Source organism: Haliotis rufescens, unplaced genomic scaffold (genome assembly GCF_023055435.1).
Source record: "Haliotis rufescens isolate VD_foot unplaced genomic scaffold, xgHalRufe1.0.p SCAF_10, whole genome shotgun sequence".
Classification (NCBI taxonomy): domain Eukaryota; kingdom Metazoa; phylum Mollusca; class Gastropoda; order Lepetellida; family Haliotidae; genus Haliotis; species Haliotis rufescens.
Genome location: NW_025963780.1, coordinates 35,446,548 through 35,469,886, shown reverse-complemented (window position 1 = coordinate 35,469,886; position 23,339 = coordinate 35,446,548). Strand labels below are relative to the sequence as shown.

The window sequence follows — 23,339 nt, the reverse complement described above, 5'->3', positions numbered from 1 at the left end:
CTGTATAGTCTGGTCGATATTCACACTGAGAGTAACTTTGGAGAACGTTACCTAACCAATCGTTCTTGATTCCCTAGAAAAATAACAATACGTGATCTAAAGCTTTTAAGAAGAAATGTAATTAACAGAGCTGTTTCCAATTGATCAGCGGAATTGAAAAACGATTTCCTCGGGACGTTATTATAATCCTTTTTTATAGTTATTGATATTTTTTCCGGAGGCAATATCTATTTCAACACTTTCTCGGACCTTAAATTCTTTTGTCCAATGGTTGGGTCCGGTGGGTGTAACCTCTGACGCCTGCATTCATTCTAAATCAATTCTATGTTCGAGACGAGTCTGAATGTGTCCGGTTCTTCAAATTTAATAGCTAATGATTTTGTGCGTACATTATCACAACATCTATTTCCAAACTTGCCCCCCCTCCCCCCCCCCCCCCCAAAAAAAAAAAAAGAAAAGAAAAGAAAAATAAGAAATGGGTATCGGAATGATGGGTAGTTATAACCCGCTAACTACTGCATTTAGCATAAATCCATTCTGTGTCTCGTCCAGTTGCTGATTCTCTTGGAACATCCACCGACAAAGTAGAAATCAATGACGGCACAATGTAGAGGATGAGCAACTTCTGAGAGTGACTGAATGTCGTTTGACGCCGCACTCCAGATATTCCAACATACCATCAGCCAAATCACAAAGCACGAACAATCCTCAATTGTCAGCCCTTACGTCAAGTATAATATACTTGGTTCCGGCGACAGAAGGCCTGTCAGACGTTTCACTCCAGCTGTGATAAAGCAGTAGGGTAGCCCAGTGGTTTACGCGTTCGCTCGTCACACTGAAGACCCGGTTCTATTGACTGCATTGGTACAATGTGTGAAGACCATTTCTTGTGTCCCCGCCGTGATATTGCTGTAATAATGCTAAAAGCGGCGTAAAACCATACTCACTCACTACAGGTTAGATCGCGTTCTTCTCTGGATGTGTATATACAAGAACAACAATAATAATAATGTATGATGAAAACAAGGCATTCCACAGTTTTCGTAAACGACCCAAAAATGTGGGACACAATCTCAATGTCAATGTTGATTTAGTTGATGGTACTGTACTGTTTGAAGGTACAGAAATGAGTGTCAAACAAACGAAGTGCCATATCAAGTCGGCCCCGACTCAGTTTTTCAAGGAGAGGCTATCTGAACGACCACTGCATCGAGTTTATGTGCAGCGTGTTGAGAAGATCATCAACCCTGCAGAGTCCTTCGCTTGGGTGAAGTCGACTGGCCTGAAAAGTGAAACAGAAGGCTTTCTGTTTCCTGCTCAGGACCAGTCACTTCCCACTCGAAACCGTCAATGTATGATTTTGGATCAAAATGTATGAAATGTATGATTATGTAATGAATTTAATGAGACTGTCCAACACATTGTCAGTGGATGCCCAGCTTTGGCACAAACACAGTATCTAAAGTGACATGATGGAGTGGCTCACTCAATTTATTACCGACTTCGCAATGTTTGTGGTTTTGACACAGAGGTCCATCCATGGTACGACCCAGAATATGTAGAGGGCGTCATGGAAAGTGATAAATACAAAATTTAATGGGCCCGTATACAACCTCAGACTTATCCAGGCCAACAAACCTGATCTTGTCATTTTTGACAAATCCAATGAAATCGTTTATATTATTGAATAATATTATTATTTCTCTATTGCCACTGATGTGATTGACAAGATTCGGGAAAAACATGGCAGATATGCAGACTTCGCTTTCGAAATGTCACCCTTGCACCCTAAGTAGCAATTGTCCAACTCCCCATTGTCCTCGATGCCTTAGGTTTGGTACCTCCCAATCTGTTGACTGACATTGGGAAAGTACCCGGGTTTGCTACCAGGAATACATCCCTTCTGACAATCTTGGTAATGCAGAAGACTGCAGTGTTGGGGAGTCTTCACATTCTCCGAAAAGTTCTGGTTTGGTTCGCATAGGCAGCGCTTCCTGGGAGAAGTCCCATTCGCTCTCTGGGCTTCGTGTAGAGGGGGGCAAGGACCCTGAGCTGATGATGAGCCTAACCAGCCTGACTGTACGAGGATCACCCCCAAACCGCTGTGCTGCATTGTTATATTTTAATCCCTACATGAAAATAAAAGCTTGCTCAAATCGCTACATTATTTCCCCGTTCCTTGGTTCAGTGTGTAACAATTTTCATTCTCAGCTCCCTGGGGACCATACAACCCAAGCGGCCCGCTGGGGGCATTAGGTTAACAGTTACATAACCATGTCATCCTACGTGCTTAAAAATAATTAAAACACAGCCTGCTCGTTACTATACAGTAAATATGTACACAAATGGGTGTGATGAATGATCGTTACAAAGGGCTGGTTGTTAGGATTGATCGCTGATTGATTTCCTCATAGACGTAGGGGCCCGAAGTATTTTCTGCGTGTCTATTCAGATATTTGATATCACCGATAATGTCAGCTTCAATATAACAGCTATAGTCGTTAATCCATTCTGTGTGTTCAGTACTGGTATCCATTAGGTCGTACTGGTATCAACAGTAGGCTTCCGGGAACCGCCGTTCCGTGCTATTAGACATCTGTAACAAGGAATGAAAAGTATGAAATGCTAAAACGAGTAAACCGAAACAGTCAATTCCATGAGCTTCAGGGGAGCATACTACGAGGCTGACTGATATGAATAGAAGGAATTGCGAAAGAATGAACTATTTTGTTGTGGACATCACATGGTGGCAGGGATATGCATTCACAAACGGTGGAAATTCTTGGCATATTTGCAATGATTAAGGTCAATTTTGAAATCCCTAAGGAATACAATGCCTGAGTGAATAGCTCAGTTTCCTATACATATAAAGTGCCAAATTGTTTGCAGCCATGTTTTTGTACATAAACACTCGACCCGTGAAGACCCGGGTTAAAAGAGGTATTCATCAACCCATGCTTGTCTTAAGAGACAAAACGTATCCCAATTGCGTGGATTATGAAAACTAACAATCAATCAAACAAACAAACAAACAAACAAACAAACAAACAAACAAACAAACAAACAAAAACATGAACACTCACGCATCTGGAAACGTGAATCTAAACCTTTTCGTAGCGTGGTTTTGGAAGTGACTACGTATACGCATCGAATTCGTGTGTGTGGCTTATCCTCTTTTAGACATATAACCAATTGTTACACCAAGTTTATGGGGTTCATTGATCGCAAAGATATCTCCACATTGAGACTGGTAGATACGTTAATACTCCACGAGAGCAGTTGTTGTGCAATAGTTGCAACCAAAGATATGCCGAGAATGAATATAATTTTTTATTAATTTGTAACGCTTATGATGAACTTCGTCTTCAGTATTTACCACAGAAGTATTTTGTACATCCTACTCTTGCTAAATTCAATATGCTTATGGCGGTAAACAATGAAACTGTTATTAGAAATGTTGCAAGTTTTATATACCATGCTATGAATGTTAGACTCCAAACACTAAGCCTATAAATGTTAATGATGGACCAAATATTGTACCATGGGCCGCTGGCCTACACATGTACATGAATAAATAAATGAATTGATATTCCACAAAAGCAGTTGTATATATTTCGACATCTCACCAGGTCTGTGGTTGTTACTATTAAACTACAGTTGGACCCCGGTATCTCGAACCTAGCGGGACCGTGGTGTTACTTCGATATCCAGACATTCGGGATAGCGAGTGCCGGTGTCCCGGTATAAACTCTCCCCCGTACAAATTCTCCCCCCGGAGATTTTATACCGGTACAGATTCTCCCCCGGAGAATCTGTTCTGAAATAAAATCTCCCCCGGGCGGATATGTTTCGCGCCCCCCTCAGTATAAAGTCTCCCCCCTGATTATTCGGTTTGTTGCAATGTCTTTAAGTACTATATTCTTTAAATAGTTATCTTTAATGTAAGGAGGGTTACTTTAAAAAATAGATTATGAAATATGGTCATAATGAATTGATATTTCAGCATATTCTATTTGGTAACTGTACCTTCCATCCTAAAACAATTATAAGACATAATCATACCAAACAAACAGAGGGGCGGAACTGTACCGGTATAAATTCAACGGGGGGAGATTTTATTCTGGGGGCGAATATATTTCGTGACACCGGCCAGACAGACAGATCAAGTAACACCTTATTATAGATCCATAGCAATACGATTGCATACACCATTAATTAAGTATACATAACTAATTGGACTGTTGTTCGCAGGAAATGATCAATAAAAAGTGTGACAAATGAACAGGTGAATTACGCATAGGATCACCTGAGTGAGTTGAACGTAGCACTTTTATTTATTACGTTATGCAGATGATTGTTTGCACTTAATACCATGGCTTCTGTGGTTGCAACAAGGCAAGACAATGTTGCAAGGATCTCGGTTTTTTACTTCATTTCGGATTACACAGCTTGTATCTAGGAGAATTGCTCACAGCTTTGTGAAACGCCTATTTGCGCTTCACAAAACTGTTAAAGTGGCAAATGCCGTCTTCGAGATACAGGCACACCATTTCAAGATGGGCCCGAGTCCATGGTTCTAGATTCCGCTATATATTTTCATCTCGAATACGAGCTAAAAGGTTAAATTTACATGTATACCTACAGTGAGGTGTTCGGACCAGAGAATAATTTTGGATCTCGACATAACCGGGTCCAACTGTATCTCCATCGCCAAATAAATTGCTTGGCATGACTTACACACAAGCGACTAAAACATTTCCGTAACGTCTGAGACCTGCATCACTTCGGGCTTTCCTCCCACATTTAGCTGACACGCCGCGATATAACTGTAATACTGTTAAAAGCGGCGTTAAACCCAACTCACTCACTCACTCAAACAGTGTAACTACCAGGTGTTCGTGAAAAACGGAACATCCTGCCGGACCGATGGCACCTTGGTGCTGACTGTTAAGCAGTCATCATGTTCTAATTACTTCTGGGATCCGGAAGGGGCACGGGTGGCCCAGTCGTCTAAGGCGCCGCGATTCGCTGTGCAGAGTTGCGTCCCTTGGGCACACTAGAAACCTATGATTGTGGGTTCGAATCCCGGTTCGCCCCGATAATGTTTCTAGGTTTGTCAGCACCATACCCGTGCTCGTGGGTTTCACCGAAGTGGTAAACGTCCGAGACCTGCATCACTTCGGGCTTTCCTCCCACATTAAGCTGACACGCCGCGATATAACTGGAATAATGTTAAAAGTGGCGTTAAACCCAACCCACTCACTCTGGGATCCGATACACTACCAAAGGATCCTGTCATGTCTAGGACATTCGGTTTTACCCAGTGAATAACAATGTATTACCGCTTGGCCACCTTCATTTCTCAGTTTCACGTCTAATTTACTTGTTAAAAACCCAAAACCTCCTTTACAAAACTCCATTCCAAGTCCATTGTAAAATTCCTATTCTATTACAAGAAAGAATTACTATCAAATAGGTGTTCACGAAAAGGTAAGCTTGAGCGTATCCTGCTCTACCAGCGGATCCCATTACAAACACGTGCAAGGGCAAGTCAATTGCTCAACAGAAAAAATACACGGGAACACACGGTACAACAAAAAACATGGAACTGCATGAGACATGTTACCGACGCGCCTTACGTGGAAATGTCTACCGAAAACCTTTTGAAGCTTTTCTAAGTATAACCATATCCGCAGGACCACCTCCGTGGTTTAGTGGTAGAGCGTTCGCCCGGAGAGCGGAAGGTCCGGGGTTCGATCCCCGACCGCGTCATACCAAAAGACGTTAAAATGTGGTACTTGTTGTTACCCTGTCTGGCGCTCGGCATTAAGGGGTTAAAACAAGGACTGGTCGGCTCGAAACAAAGTTTACTGTGTCTGAGTCATGTGTTTATGAATCGCTTTATAAGCCCGATTTAGTAACTGTAAGTCATTTTACGTATCTTGTAAGTAGTCGTAAGTTATTACAGAGACAAAGCAAATAAATTATAATTGTATTGTAATTACTCCTTAAGTAATAACCCTAAACACGCGTGGAGCTCGCTTAATCATAATAATTGACCTTACGCCGTTCCTCCCATTTGCTTTTGTAAACATTCATTTCCTTAGAGCCAATTTCTCTAAGTAACACTCTAATAACTAACACTAGCAATCATTATCTAAAACCAATTTACCCCAAAACGAAAGAAGAAACATTAATTAATTAAGAGGCAACTCTAGTTACAGACATAATGTGTGATGATACAAGGACAGGCTACTCTAGTTACAAATATGATGTGTGATGATACAAGGACAGGTTACTCTGGATACAAACATGATGTGTGATGACACAAGGGCAGGCTACTCTAGTTACAAACATGATGTGTGATGATACAAGGACATGTTACTCTAGTTACAAACATGATGTGTGATGATACAAGGACATGTTACTCTAGTTACAAACATGATGTGTGATGATACAAGGACAGGCTACTCTAGTTACAAACATGATGTGTGATGATACAAGGACAGGTTTCTCTAGTTACAGACATGATGTGTGATGATACAAGGGCAGGTTACTTTAGTTACAAACATGATGTGTGATGATACAAGAGCAGGCTACTCTAGTTACAGACACGATGTGTGATGATACAAGGGCAGGCTACTCTAGTTACAAACATGATGTGTGATGATACAAGGGCAGGCTACTCTAGTAAGAGACATGATGTGTGATGATACAAGGGCAGGCTACTCTAGTTACAAACATGATGTGTGAAGATACAAGGGCAGGCTACTCTAGTTACAAACATGTGTGATGGTACAAGGGCAGTCTACTCTAGTTACAGACATGATGTGTGATGATACAAGATCACGTAAGACTTTTTGGGAAACTTTGTTTTGGCTGATACCTCCCATTTGTTTACGTTCAGAAAGCATTATGTTTTTGTTATTTGTTTGACTTGTTAGTCTTATAAACAAGCACGGCTCATCACTTTGATAATAGATAAGGTCTCACAAATTCTGAAAAATACCCGTGCCGTAGTTTCTCAAACATGCAATAATTATTTCGGAAGGATTTCTGAAAATTTATAAACACTATTTCAGAGAAAAACTGTGGAAATGAAATTCTTGTTATGAAATTCCTTTTGATTGCAGTATCCCTTACATATTTAGAATATTTAGAATATTTAAAACGTTCATCTGATCACATATAAATGGGCTGATTAAATTTGTTAAACCTGAAACGTCACTTGGATTTCCTCCTTCCCCATAAAGTTGATCCGCGGGGATATATCGGAATTGTAGCGGTATAAAAATAACTCACACACTCATCTATACAAAAACAGGAAATCCATATAAACTTATATATTTATATATTTTTGTATCTGAAGAATACTATTTCGCATTTGTAATGTGTTAATACACTGAACCGCAAAAAAACAACACGTCACCAAAAATAACATTGCATGAAAAGTTGTCATTTAAATATTTTGGTAAATTTTGTCAAAGTTTCTAAAATTTAACATTAACTTGTCCGGAAAAATGAAATTTGAGGCTAAAAAATCAAAGCAGATGACAATAAAACCGATCGCCCAAACGCATCGCGGCAACGGCCATGGTAACCCGATGCACGTGAGTTCCGTGCAATCTGAAATGCACATGCGTTCCCCCATTTCTTTCCCGATAAAAATCCACCCAGATCGGATGACATTCATTCGTAATTGAATTGCTACCACATGCCAAGATTGACAAGAAATCAGCGACACCAAGCCCTTGGACGATTGTAAGCTGGACAAACCACCCGGCAGGTATCCAATGCATTTCAATTCCACGTAAGGACCATATACAGGCTCCAGGAACGGTACCAGACCACCAACACTACAGATGACCGGCCACGTAGTGGAAGACCAAGGTTCACCACCCGACGTCAGGATCGTCAGATTGTGCGACAGTATCTTCAAGATCGCTTTGTGACTGCTGCGGAAACTGCTCGACAACCCATGGGGACACACCAGCGACACATTAGTGCGGACACCGTGCGTCGACGATTGACGAGCAGACACCTCCACTGTCACAGGTCACACCGAGGACCCATTCTGACACCACGTCATCGCCGGGACCGTCTTCAGTGGGCAACACAGAACCAGCATTGGCGCCACCAGCAATGGAGAAGAGTCCTCTTCTCAGACAAGAGCCTTTACTGTATCTCAACAGCAGATGGCAGAGAAAGAGAGTCTGGCGACGCCGTGGGGAACGTTATTCGGATTCGCTTGTGTTGTTGAGAGAGACTTGTGGGGTGGTCCGAGTATCATGTTGAGGTATTGAATTGGCTCGGTAGATTTCCACACGCCATACCTAATTTGACACGTCGCCGCAACCACGAGTTTCAGCATGATAACGCCCGTGCCCAGACTGCGAGAGCAACAAGAGATTCCTCCAGCAGAATGGCATCAGAACCATGCAGTGGCCTGCCCTCAGTCCTGATTTAAATCCCATTGAGCACCTTGGGGACGAGATTCAAAGACGGCTGAATGACGTCCGACCAAGGCCCACAACTGCAGCTGAACTGCGTCAGGCGTTCCTTTAGAGTGTGGGCTCAAGTGCCTATGGCCTTCATCAACCGCCTCATCCATTCCATGTATCGACGTTGCACGCCAGTCATCAATGCACATGGCGGACACAGGAGATACTGGTGTTGTGTTTCACTTTAAGAACATTTGACACTTTAATTTCAACCTTGATGATCCGTTTTGCCAAGTTTCATCTTTTTAACATGTCTAAAAGTATGTTTACAGTGTTTGGACAAATAAGGTTTCTCATACATCTATCCATGGTGACATTTCTTTTGCGGTTCAGTATATATAGAAAACGGTCAATCAGTAATTGAGATGTAACTGAAAACACCCTACCAAATTTGACGCCAAGTCCGAAGCCATCCACATTGTTCCAGCTGTTAGTGACGCCAAAACCGCCACAGCCGCCAAAGTGCATTTCCGTGTCGTAGATGTAGTTGTCCGGAAGATAGTCTCCAGGCAGTAAGATCCGGGCACTAGTCTGCCAGTGTGCCATGATGCCGGTTGAAGGCATACCACCACTATCTTTCTGTGGCGACAGGTTGTTAATGTTGGTGAAGAGAGTGAAATAATTGTTAGGGTTTCCGTCACAGTTTCGGAAGTCTTTATCGGCACCATTGGCGTTGTAGCCATGCCTGAAATCTTCGTGTATACTTGCTTTCGGAAGGAACCCTAGGTATAGATAGGCCCCAAAGTTTGTATTACTGGGCGCTGTATAGTCAGTATATTCACTGACTAGGATTCTCAGGGGGACTGAGGAGAATGAGGTCAGCTGGGTCAAGGTCGATTCTGACTGCGTCCCGTCACTCAGTTTTGCGATGAAGTCGACTGCAGCGTCGGAGTTGTAGTGGACACGTATTTCCTCGGTGGTGAGGCTAGCTACAGCAGCCTTTGAGAAGTAGGTCGTGATTACGTTGCTGTTGAAACGGCACCATACGTTAATGACAGCGTCCTGGGAAGTGATGAGAGTATACTCGCCGTCAGCACTGCTAGAGTCACGCTGGTAGATATCGTGACAGGCTGAAAAATTGAATCATGTCAGGATTACACTCCTCATATGTCCGTTCTCAGCTCATGAAGAAGAGGTATCTACTATTTCTCTATATGTTATTCTTTGAATATTGCAAGTTTCCTTTTCACCTCAAATGACAATTCTCGTCACGGTATGGCTGAAATACTGCCGATGTGACGTTAAATATTAACTCACTCACTCAAATGACAATTTAAGAACATTACTACAAGCATATACTTAATTCACTCTCATGTCGTTGGTATATAGTTGACGAAAGAGACGATGTTTGATGAACTGTCTAGGCTGTTGAGGGCAGGAAAAATGGTTAAAGATGACAAACCGTAAACAAGTTAAGGAACAATAGATGACACGTTGCTATGCGTTGTTATGCTTATGAAACGGAATAAATGCGATACTCACTGTGAACGTAGTGTTGACACAGGTGCCCCATGAAACCGGCAGGGCAGATACAGGTTCCGTCAGATGCCGCCGTGGCCCCATTAGTGCAGCTGGTCACCTAGTGATGGCACACACGTATCAAAGGATATTGGTAATTTTATCATTCAAAAGGAAATAGTATATAATTCAGTTTGACGGAATAAAAGCCATTTCTAAATGTATAGTTTTTGGGCGGATAGTTTCTGTAGGCAGAAACCACATACAGTCTGTGACGATGAACACGTTATCACTGTCATTGATACAAACGTACTGAATCCAGTTATTTGTTTATCATATTTATTATAATCAAGAGGAGTAGGCAATTATACTTCAACGATTCAAGGAACAGAAATTTGCATTTCGCAATGTATATTTGGTAAGTGTGCTGTTTGGAACCGCTCGACGACCGGGATTTGGGAAGTGATACAGTTGCATGAGTGAGAGAGTGATGTGAAAGCCATATTTGGTCAACCAGAATAAAGTATTCTGAAATAAAAATCACGATTAAATAATTTGACGCCAATATCACACAATTGTTTCTTATTGTAATTTGTATTTTAATTTACACCGTATAATACCTTCTGAAATATATAGCAGTTCTTGTCATCGTATCCACACGTGAAGGCGACAGGCAGGGCAGACACCTTACACACCAGGACTCCATTTTGTTGACAGTCACGTGATGAGGGACAGGGGGCGCCACATTGGGAACCGCACGTCACACGGCTACAACCAGGGTCAAGGCTAACGGAAGTGGGAAGGTTGCGGTAGTCGACGCGACATTTCGGGGATTGTTGTAGAACAAAAGCTGAGATCCAGTTCATATCAGTGAGTATCAGAAGTAGAGAGAAGACACGACAGGAATAAATCACTGAACTGCCCTGTATCCTCCAAATAGTGGCAGTAAGTGCCGTCATCATGATAGCATACCAATGGTCAGCGTAAAAAGTGTTGCCAAACTGTCAGATTCCAGGGCGTATTCACTGATTCGAAACCAAACTTTAGATCCGTCTTCTGTCGAAATGTAACATCTAAGGAACACAGCGTTGTCAAAGTGTTATGTATCCTTCCCTTAAAACGCCCTCTCCATTGGAACTGTATGTTGAACAACCCATGGGTCTCCTATTGAATTTCTACTTCACATAAACACTACAAACACAAATGGTAATGTTTGAACACCCAATCGGTTTTTCTACACTACCCTCTCAGCAAAAACACCGACTGTACCTACGTCCAACTACTTTCTCCGCCGCTCTCTACTGCCTGTGAATTCCTGATGTAAAACTATAGCTTGGTTATTACAATGGGACACATCAATAGCTTATATTGATCGGGAGCTTTACAGATAACTGGGCACCATGGGCTGCTATACATGTCCTATCAAGCCACATAAATATATCCCTGTTTCACATGAAATTCTGTTTTTCAAAACAAATGGGAAGGTAAAACGATATATAATTTGAATTTGAATTCCATTTCCTATTAAATCAAACAGTAATTGTTCTTACGGTTTAAGTTGGGATCAACGCCGCTTTGAACAGTGTTTCTGTTAAAGGACGGCGTGTCAGCTTAGTGTGGAAGGAAAACGGAGTGATGCAGACGTTTACAGACAGACATTGTTTATTTAAGTTTCATCCCAATTACATTAAAAAGGTAAACATGATATGTAATACAGACGGGCCACTCTATACGTAGGTTTAGAAGACTAAGATGAGTAGAATATACACGATTATTTGCTATGTACACACTTGATATATTATAAAATATAAATCATCTTCCCGAGGCAAGGGAGTTAACTGACTGTTAAAGTCCAGTTTCCACCCTTGCCGAAATAGGCTGGAATTTATGGGTTCGATCGTATGTAGGGAGTTATGTCCCTTCTATGTCCCCCTATTGACCAATCAGATTGCACCTCTGATATCACTTGCATTTGCTTCAAACAAAGTGGCGGCGCTCAGTGAAGACGATCTGATCGATAATCACGATCTATATTGTAACAAAACTGGTCTTGATTAAAAAGACGAGCAGTCTTTGTTGATTGTGTGTGAAGTTTCAGAGGGCGTCGTGGGTGCAGTTTGCATCAGCACCGAGTAAACACGCTTGTTTTTGAGTCACTTGGGCAATGCAGTCACACACTCCTGCGCTGATGAAATCACAAGGATATTGTCAAGTATATCTCGGGCGACTGAATATCTGGCTAGGTGAGGTGATAATTATATTGCGAATGACAATCTTCACCCTTCAGCTTAAGGGAATCTTAATAAAACATTCGTACATTATGAAAAGACCCGAAAGCAAACATAGTGTGCTTTGTAAGGTGTACAGTGCGCTCATACTGATTCACACTTGAGTAATAGCTTAATATTCCTCTTGGCGATGCTTTGGAGGATTGTATGAGTTTATAGTTAGTTACAGTTTGTTTGTTTGTTATTCAACGCCGCACTCAGCAGTATTCCAGCTATATGACGTCAGTCTGTAAATAATCGAGTTTAGGCCAGACAATCAAGTGATTGATATCATGAGCATCGATCCACGCAAGTGGGACACGATGACATGAATCAACCAAGTCAGAGAGTCCCGTTAGTCGCCTTTCACGAAAAACATAGCCGCCTCTTACAACAGGCATGGGATGCTGAAGACCTGTTCTAACCCAGATCTTCACTGGTCTATCTCGTGACGGATTGTGTTCAGGTGAAAACTTGACTTGCCGTTACATGCGTTTGTGACGGGTGCCACGGATGGGGAACACCTGGTACCATCATTTATTGATTCATAATCATGTGCTTATGATATGGTCTAGTCGCTCGTACAGACCCTCTTACATATATATAACGCAACATTTACCAACACTCATTCTATTCTCTTTACCAATCTCAGAGGGGGACATGGGTGGCCCAGTCGTCTAAGGCGCCGCGATTCGCTGTGCAGAGTTGCGTCCCTTGGGTACGCCAGAAACCTATGATTGTGGGTTCGAATCCCGGTTCGCTCCGATTATGTTTTTGGGTTTGTCAGCACCATACCCGTGCTCGTGGGTTTCACCGAAGTGGTAAACGTCTAAGACCTGCATCACTTCGGGCTTTCCTCCCACATTAAGCTGACATGCTGTGACATAACTGGAATAATGTTAAGAAGGCGTTAAACCCAACTCACTCACTCACCCAATCTCAGAGATTCAATGATACTATAACACTCGAGGGTTACTTTATAGACATTTTTAATTTAACATTATGCACAACTATATTTCGGAGACTATTATTGTATTAGTCTAAGTTTCTATTAGTCTATTAGTTTCTATGATCATAGAAAGGATTTTGTCGCTTTTATTAACGCTTTTAGAAATATTTCAGCAATATCTCGGCAGGGGACACGAGACATATTCCATCCATGAGGGAAATCAAACCCGACCCTTTGGTGTAACGAGCCAACGCGTTCACCACTTGGCCCACATGCATCATGTATAAAGCATGATAAAAGAATCGATATTGCAACAAATATCAATGATAAGCCATCAACACCAAACCGGTTTTAATTACTTTAACCTGACGCACTTGGCGATGAATGTTTTTCTGTACCTGTAACACTACGCTTAATTACTCGAGATGTTGGACGCTTGATCTAGCAAACACAAATGATGAAATCCGCGGGGAAATGATAAGATGTATTGATTGTTTATTTTTTTAAATCGATTATCACCCAAAGCTTTATGCATTATGGAAGTGTGACATGTATGTGGTGAGGTATAGGACTTTTCTACAATCGAACTTGTATACCTATTCCACCTGTTTTCGTATCAGGGTATTCCTTGGATGATTCTGGGTAGAATAGGTCTTCAGCAACCAATGCTTGCCGTAAAAGGTGACTATGCTTGTCGTAAGAGGCGACTAACGGGATCGGGTGGTCAGGCTCGCTGACTTGGTTGAAGCATGTCATCGATCCCAATTGCGTGGATCGATGCTCATGATGTCAATCACTGGATTGTCTGGTCCAAATTCGATTATTTACAGACCGCCGTCATATAGATCGAGTGCGGGGTTAAAAAAACAAAGAAAAAAAGAAGTTATTGTGTGTTCTGTGTATGTATTTGGATTGCTATATAACAGATTCATGTTCCAGTCACGAGAGATCAGGGGATGACATTAACGTTCTTTTGTTGAAGAGAGTCCTGAACAAGTCGAGAAATATGAGGCTGGGCGTTGTCATGTTGAAAGGTAATGCCTGGGCCATGACGACGCAAAGACGGTAGAACAACAGGGCCAATGATCTCGTCGCGGTAGCGCTGTCCATTGAGATTTCCCTCTACCTCTATCAAACGGGTCCTCTGTCTTGCTGTAATCCCACTGCCGCCCCGAACCGATCTTCATTCATGACACAATGATTGACGTAACGTTCACCTCGACGTCGGTACACTCGAATCCGTCCATCGCTGTGGCTGAGGCGAAAACGAGACTCGTCAGTGAATAGAACTTGTCTCCACTGCATGGCCGTCCAGCGTAGACGTTGTCTGCACCACTGTAGACGTGCTTGACGGTGGTTTCCTGTCAAAATGGGACGTCTGGCGACAATCCCTACACATCTGAGGCGGCGACGTACGTTTGTGAAGATATTTGTCGAAGGCCAGGTATGCTTCTTGCAGTCACTGATGCTGGCTGGAATCGATTTCGTAGGTGTGTTGTTGGAATCCAGTTGTCTTGTCGATTATTGGTTACGCGTGGCCTGTCACTCCGAGGATGGCCTCTGACTGCATTCGTCTGTTGCCAACGTTGCCATAAACACCAAATGTTGTTTCTGTGGACGTCAAATTGTCTTGCAACATCACGTTGACTCGATTGTCTATATCACACCACAGTGGTATTTTCACAACGTCCACAACACTGTCTGTATCACGCCACAGTGTTATTTTCACAACGTCAGCATTGTCTGTATCACGCCACCGTGGTATTTTCACAACGTCAGCGTTGTCTGTATCACATCACAGTGGTATTTTCACTACGTCCACAACACTGTCTGTATCAAGCCACCGTGGTATTTTCACAACGTCAGCATTGTCTGTATCACGCCACAGTGGTATTTTCACAACGTCAGCATTGTCTGTATCACACCACAGTGGTATTTTCACTACGTCCACAACACTGTCTGTATCACACCACAATGGTATTTTCACGTCAGCATTGTCTGTATCACATCACCGTGGTAGTTTCACTACGTCCACAACACTGTCTGTATCACACCACAATGGTATTTTCACGTCAGCATTGTCTGTATCACCTGCACGCCACAGTGGTATTTTCACAACGTCAGCATTGTCTGTATCACACCACCGTGGTATTTTCACAACGTCAGCATTGTCTGTATCACGCCACAGTGGTATTTTCACAACGTCAGCATTATCTGTATCACACCACAGTGGTATTTTCACAACGTCCACAACACTGTCTGTATCACGCCACAGTGGTATTTTCACAACGTCAGCATTGTCTGTATCACATCACAGTGGTATTTTCACAACGTGGGCATTGTCCGTATCAAGCCACAGTGGTATTTTCACAACGTCAGCATTGTCTGTATCACACCACAGTGGTATTTTCACGTCAGCATTGTCTGTATCACACCACAGTGGTATTTTCACGTCAGCATTGTCTGTATCACGCCACACTGGTATTTTCACAACGTCAGCGTTGTCTGTATCACACCATAGTGGTATTTTCACAACGTCCACAACACTGTCTGTATCACGCCACAGTGGTATTTTCACAACGTCAGCATTGTCTGTATCACATCACAGTGGTAGTTTCACAACGTCCACAACACTGTCTGTATCACGCCACCGTGGTATATTCACAACGTCAGCATTGTCTGTATCACATCACAGTGGTATTTTCACAACGTCCACAACACTGTCTGTATCACGCCACCGTGGTATTTTCACAACGTCAGCATTGCCTGTATCACATCACAGTGGTTGTTTCACTATGTCCACAACACTGTCTGTATCACACCACCGTGGTATTTTCACTTCAGCATTGTCTGTATCACACCACAGTGGTATTTTCACGTCAGCATTGTCTGTATCACGCCACCGTGGTATTTTCACAACGTGGGCATTGTCTGTATCACGCCACAGTGGTATTTTCACAACGTCAGCATTGTCTGTATCACACCACAGTGGTATTTTCACGTCAGCATTGTCTGTATCACGCCACCGTGGTATTTTCACAACGTGGGCATTGTCTGTATCACGCCACAGTGGTATTTTCACAACGTCAGCATTGTCTGTATCACACCACAGTGGTATTTTCACAACGTCCACAACACTGTCTGTATCACGCCACTGTGGTATTTCCACAACGTCAGCATTGTCTGTATCACATCACAGTGGTAGTTTCACTACGTCCACAACATTGTCTGTATCACACCACAGTGGTATTTTCACGTCAGCATTGTCTGTATCACACCACCGTGGTATTTTCACTACGTCAGCATTGTCTGTATCACACCACAGTGGTATTTTCACGTCAGCATTGTCTGTATCACGCCACCGTGGTATTTCCACAACGTCAGCATTGTCTGTATCACATCACAGTGGTAGTTTCACTACGTCCACAACACTGTCTGTATCACGCCACCGTGGTATTTTCACAACGTCAGCATTGTCTGTATCACACCACCGTGGTATTTTCACAACGTCAGCATTGTCTGTATCACACCACCGTGGTATTTTCACAACGTCAGCATTGTCTGTATCACGCCACCGTGGTATTTTCACAACGTCAGCATTGTCTGTATCACGCCACCGTGGTATTTTCACAACGTCAGCATTGTCAGTATCACGCCACAGTGGTATTTTCACGTCAGCATTGTCAGTATCACACCACAGTGGTATTTTCACAACGTCAGCGTTGTCTGTATCACGCCACCGTGGTATTTTAACAACGTCAGCGTTGTCTGTATCACATCACAGTGGTAGTTTCACAACGTCCACAACACTGTCTGTATCACGCCACCGTGGTATTTTCACAACGTCAGCATTGTCTGTATCACGCCACAGTGGTATTTTCACGTCAGCATTGTCAGTATCACACCACAGTGGTATTTTCACGTCAGCATTGTCTGTATCACACCACAGTGGTATTTTCACAACGTCAGCGTTGTCTGTATCACGCCACCGTGGTATTTTAACAACGTCAGCGTTGTCTGTATCACATCACAGTGGTAGTTTCACAACGTCCACAACACTGTCTGTATCACGCCACAGTGGTATTTTCACAACGTCAGCATTGTCTGTATCACGCAACCGTGGTATTTTCACAACGTCAGCATTCTCTGTATCACATCACCGTGGTATTTTCACTACGTCCACAACACTGTCTGTATCACACCACCGTGGTATTTTCACTACGTCCACAACACTGTCTGTATCACGCCACCGTGGTATTTTCACAACGTCAGCATTGTCTGTATCACACCACAGTGGTATTTTCACGTCAGCATTCTCTGTATCACATCACAGTGGTATTTTCACGTCAGCATTCTCTGTATCACATCACAGTGGTATTTTCACAACAGCATTGTCTGTATCACATCACAGTGGTAGTCTCACTACGTCCACACCACTGTCTGTATCACGCCACAGTGGTATATTCACAACGTCAGCATTGTCTGTATCACATCACAGTGGTAGTTTCACAACGTCCACAACACTGTCTGTATCACGCCACCGTGGTATATTCACAACGTCAGCATTGTCTGTATCACATCACAGTGGTATTTTCACAACGTCCACAACACTGTCTGTATCACGCCACCGTGGTATTTTCACTTCAGCATTGTCTGTATCACACCACAGTGGTATTTTCACGTCAGCATTGTCTGTATCACGCCACCGTGGTATTTTCACTTCAGCATTGTCTGTATCACATCACAGTGGTTGTTTCACTACGTCCACAACACTGTCTGTATCACACCACCGTGGTATTTTCACTTCAGCATTGTCTGTATCACACCACAGTGGTATTTTCACGTCAGCATTGTCTGTATCACGCCACCGTGGTATTTTCACAACGTGGGCATTGTCTGTATCACGCCACAGTGGTATTTTCACAACGTCAGCATTGTCTGTATCACACCACAGTGGTATTTTCACAACGTCCACAACACTGTCTGTATCACGCCACCGTGGTATTTCCACAACGTCAGCATTGTCTGTATCACATCACAGTGGTAGTTTCACTACGTCCACAACATTGTCTGTATCACACCACAGTGATATTTTCACGTCAGCATTGTCTGTATCACACCACCGTGGTATTTTCACTACGTCAGCATTGTCTGTATCACACCACAGTGGTATTTTCACGTCAGCATTGTCTGTATCACGCCACCGTGGTATTTCCACAACGTCAGCATTGTCTGTATCACATCACAGTGGTAGTTTCACTACGTCCACAACACTGTCTGTATCACACCACAGTGGTATTTTCACAACGTCAGCATTGTCTGTATCGCACCACCGTGGTATTTTCACAACGTCAGCATTGTCTGTATCACGCCACCGTGGTATTTTCACAACGTCAGTATTGTCTGTATCACGCCACAGTGGTATTTTCACGTCAGCATTGTCAGTATCACACCACAGTGGTATTTTCACGTCAGCATTGTCTGTATCACACCACAGTGGTATTTTCACAACGTCAGCGTTGTCTGTATCACGCCACCGTGGTATTTTAACAACGTCAGCGTTGTCTGTATCACATCACAGTGGTAGTTTCACAACGTCCACAACACTGTCTGTATCACGCCACAGTGGTATTTTCACAACGTCAGCATTGTCTGTATCACGCAACCGTGGTATTTTCACAACGTCAGCATTCTCTGTATCACATCACCGTGGTATTTTCACTACGTCCACAACACTGTCTGTATCACACCACCGTGGTATTTTCACTACGTCCACAACACTGTCTGTATCACGCCACCGTGGTATTTTCACAACGTCAGCATTGTCTGTATCACACCACAGTGGTATTTTCACGTCAGCATTCTCTGTATCACATCACAGTGGTATTTTCACGTCAGCATTCTCTGTATCACATCACAGTGGTATTTTCACAACAGCATTGTCTGTATCACATCACAGTGGTAGTCTCACTACGTCCACACCACTGTCTGTATCACGCCACAGTGGTATTTTCACAACGTCAGCATTGTCTGTATCACACCACAGTGGTAGTTTCACTACGTCCACAACACTGTCTGTATCACATCACAGTGGTAGTCTCACTACGTCCACAACACTGTCTGTATCACAATCTCTGCTCTGGACAGTTACCTACATCAGATAATCTCCGCTCTGGACAGTTACCTACATCAGACAATCTCTGCTCTGGACAGTTACCTACATCAGACAATCTCTGTTCTGGACAGTTACCTACATCAGACAATCTCCGCTCTGGACAGTTACCTACATCAGACAATCTCTGCTCTTAACAGTTACCTACATCAGACAATCTCCGCTCTGGACAGTTACCTACATCAGACAATCTCCGCTCTGGACAGTTACCTACATCAGACAATCTCCGCTCTGGACAGTTACCTACATCAGACAATCTCCGCTCTGGACAGTTACCTACATCAGACAATCTCCGCTCTGGACAGTTACCTACATCAGACAATCTCCGCTCTGGAAAGTTACCTACATCAGACAATCTCCGCTCTGGACAGGTACCTACGTCAGACAATCTCCGCTCTGGACAGTTACCTACATCAGACAATCTCCGCTCTGGACAGTTACCTACATCAGACAATCTCTGCTCTTGACAGTTACCTACATCAGACAATCTCCGCTCTCCAACGTCACATGCTGCATTCGTCACACGTTGCGGATGTGGCTCTTCAAAACTCTTGTCATACTTGTGTGGGCCGCACTGGAGACAGCCTGTTTCACAGTCCCTGAACCGTATTATTTTTTCTTCCGCCCCGCTTTTCCCGTAATGATAAAGCCAAAATTTAAGCACGTCTAGATTGTCCACTGTTTCCCGAATCTCCCATCTAACTGAGGATCCTTTTTTAAATTAAATGCCTTAAACGGTCTCTTCCATTTGAGGACATATATAGACCTTGTGAAGAAACATTATATTCTCTGACATGTGAGCAGGCACAGACGTAACATTAGACTGCATATTTTGAGTACATGTAAACATGTTTAAATATATTGAACCGCAACAGAAACGTCACCATGGATAGATATATGAGAAACCTTATTTGTCCTAACACTGTAAACATGCTATGAGAGATATTAAAAAGATGTAACTTGGCAAAACTGATCATCAAGGTTGAAATTGGTTGTCAAATGTTCTTAAAGTGAAACACAACACTAGTCTCTGAGAAAATGGCATCACAATTCAGTATCTCGTGTGTACGCCATGTGCATTGATGACTGCCGTGCAACGTCGATACATTGAATGGATGAGGCGGTTGATGAAGGCCATAGGCACTTGAGCCCACACTCTGAGGAACGCCTGAAGCAGTTCAGCTGCAGTTGTCGGCCTTGGTCGGACGTCATTCAGCCGTCTTTGAATCTCGTCCCCCATGTGCTCAATGGGATTTAAATCGGGACTGAGGGCAGGCCACTGTATGGTTCTGATGCCATTCTGCTGGAGGAAGTCTCTTGTTGCTCTCGCAGTGTGGGCACGGGCGTTACCATGCTTAAACTCGTGGTTGCGGCGACGTGCCAAATGAGGTATGGCGTGTGGTCTCAAGACCAATGTACCGAGCTGCTGTCACCATTGCCTCTCCCTGGACCGAGGTTCTGGAAGACTACAGGGCCGACACTTTGTGCAAGACCAATTCCACCCCACACCATGATGCTCGGACCACCCCACGAGTCTCTCTCAACAACACAAGCATCCGAATAACGTCCCCCACGGCGTCACCATGGTCTGTCGAGCAGTTTCCGCAGCAGTAACAAAGCGATCTTGAAGATGCTGCTTGCACAATCTGACGATCCTGACGTCGGGTGGTGACCCTTGGTCTTCAACTACGTGGCCGGTCATCTGTAGTGTTGGTGGTCTGGTACCGTTGCTGGAGCCTGTATATGGTCCCTACGTGGACTTGAAATGCATTGGCTACTTGCCGGGTGATTTGTCCAGTTTGCAATCTTGCAACCGTCCAAGGGCTTGGTGTCGCTGATTTCTTGTCAATCTTGGCATGTGGTAGCAATTCAATAACGAATGAATGTTGTCCGATCTGGGTGGATTTTTATCGGGCAAAAAATGGGGGAACGCATGTGCATTTCAATATGCACGGAATTCACGTGCATCGGGTTACCATGGCCGTTGCCGTGATGCGTTTGGGCTATCGGTTTTATTGTCATCTGCTTTGTTTTTTTATCATCAAATTTCTTTTTTGTTAAATTTCAGAAACTTTGACAAATATTACCAAGATATTTAAATGACAACTTCTCATGCAATGTTACAATGGGCAGTTGTAGGTGAAAAGCTCCCCTCTTCACTCACAGGCCACCCTGATACATGGAAACTGGGCGGTTATAGGCGAATAGCTCCCCCCGTGGACGTCACACGTCACTGGCCACCCTGGTACATGGAGAATGGGCAGTCATAGGTGAATAGCACCCCTCGTGGACGTCACAGGTCACTGGCCACCCTGGTGCATGGAGAATGGGCAGTCATAGGTGAATAGCACCCCTCGTGGACGTCACAGGTCACTGGCCACCCTGATACATGGAGAATGGGCAGTCATAGGTGAATAGCTCCCCCCGTGGACGTCACAGGTCACTGGCCACCCTGGTACATGGAGAATGGGCAGTCATAGGTGAATAGCTCCCCTCGTGGACGTCACAGGTCACTGGCCACCCTGGTACATTGATCTTATTGGTGTCCATTTGTGAAACACATCTTGGACAACTGAGGTTTACTTCTTCCCTTTCCAAGAGCCAACTATTGACTTTTGGCCCAGTAAGTGCTGGTGACATCAATATAATGTTATATGGTCAAGCAATCCCTATTACAAGAGAAAGTAGACATGCCATTTATTATTGGAATGCAGCTCCTGGGAACAGACATTAGATGCCTGCTCAAAGATATTAATCGGTGTTTAAATCAGTTACAGGGGCAGTTAAAGATGATTAGCCACCGTGGTACGTAGACAATCGGCAGTCATTGTGTTGTAGGTACCAGATAATAAGTATTGAGCTGGCTGGTCAACACATAGATATGGAAGAAAAGGCTCTGAGTAGGTCTGATCAACTGACCGACGGCAAGGTGTATATTAGTATACTTATGTAGAGGAACGCTATAAGAGAACCCAATTAGTTCCTAAAATGAATATTCCAGACGCTTGACACAAGTTCTCATGTTCTGAATTTTTCAGATCGAAATTATATATCGATTGAAGAAGGTTTATGGGTGTACACAAATGAAATGATGGAATTGACACCACGACAGATTGACGTTGCAATATTCTCAAATGTTGAGATATTTTACAGCCGCTTTGGCGCAGTAGAATTGCTGGTCTGTCGCCAGGCGACACTCAAGTCTTCTGTATATTATAAGAGACCTGATCTCTATTTTAGGAAGAACATTTCTATAGATAGAATATGTTCATAAATGAGACCTGCTAGTACCTTATATAAAATATCTCGAATGTAATCCAGGTATGGCTTATGTAATGCATGTCTGATTTATGTTTTGTTTTTAATATATACTCGACAACACCAATATTTTGGTGTATTTTTTAAACAAGTAAAGTTTGGTTCTCAATATTGTAGTACATGTATGGAATCAAGTCACAAAAACGCAACTGCTACAGAAAAACATGCATTCTATGCAAAAGTTGACTTTTATGAGGGCCCCATGCATTTCACTACCCAAGAAATGGTATAAAAACATGTGCGTTAACGGGATTCCATATGCATTGTTTAGCATCGTGCTGACAACAACCGTTCAGAAAAACAACAAAATTATGCAATTATTCAACATTACGAAATGCCACGCCTGTCCAAAAATGAGCGTCTGCGAGCCATGAAAATAACACGGTGGCGTGATACAGACAATGCTGACGTTGTGAAAATACCACTGTGGTGTGATACAGACAATGCTGACGTTGTGAAAATACCACTGTGGCGTGATACAGACAGTGTTGTGGACGTAGTGAAAATACCACGGTGGTGTGATACAGAGAATGCTGACGTGAAAATACCACTGTGGCGTGCAGGTGATACAGACAATTATGACGTTGTGAAAATACCACGGTGGCGTGATACAGACAGTGTTGTGGACGTAGTGAAAATACCACTGTGATGTGATACAGAGAATGCTGACGTTG

At 43.2% G+C, this 23,339-nt stretch overlaps 1 protein-coding gene across 1 annotated transcript; it reads right to left on the bottom strand.

Moving 5' to 3' along the window:
- Positions 1-1,398: 1,398 nt before the first annotated feature.
- Positions 1,399-11,247, bottom strand: LOC124131142. Its single transcript, XM_046494235.2, has 4 exons — positions 10,580-11,247; positions 9,984-10,080; positions 8,888-9,571; positions 1,399-2,596 (listed from the first exon to the last, which is right to left on the bottom strand). Exons 1-4 carry the CDS (start codon positions 10,919-10,921, stop codon positions 2,589-2,591), a joined length of 1,131 nt encoding a protein of 376 aa, XP_046350191.2. The 5' UTR covers positions 10,922-11,247; the 3' UTR covers positions 1,399-2,588.
- Between the last annotated feature and the right edge of the window lie 12,092 nt (positions 11,248-23,339).

Bases quoted from the DNA above. Each gene is read 5' to 3' on its own strand.
- LOC124131142 (XM_046494235.2), bottom strand. From the start codon at position 10,921: ATGATGACGGCACTTACTGCCACTATTTGGAGGATACAGGGCAGTTCA. The intron at 10,081-10,579 runs GTATTATACGGT...TGCCATCACTAG, and splicing joins ACTGCTATATATTTCAGAAG to GTGACCAGCTGCACTAATGG. The intron at 9,572-9,983 runs GTGAGTATCGCA...TCAATTTTTCAG, and splicing joins GTGTCAACACTACGTTCACA to CCTGTCACGATATCTACCAG.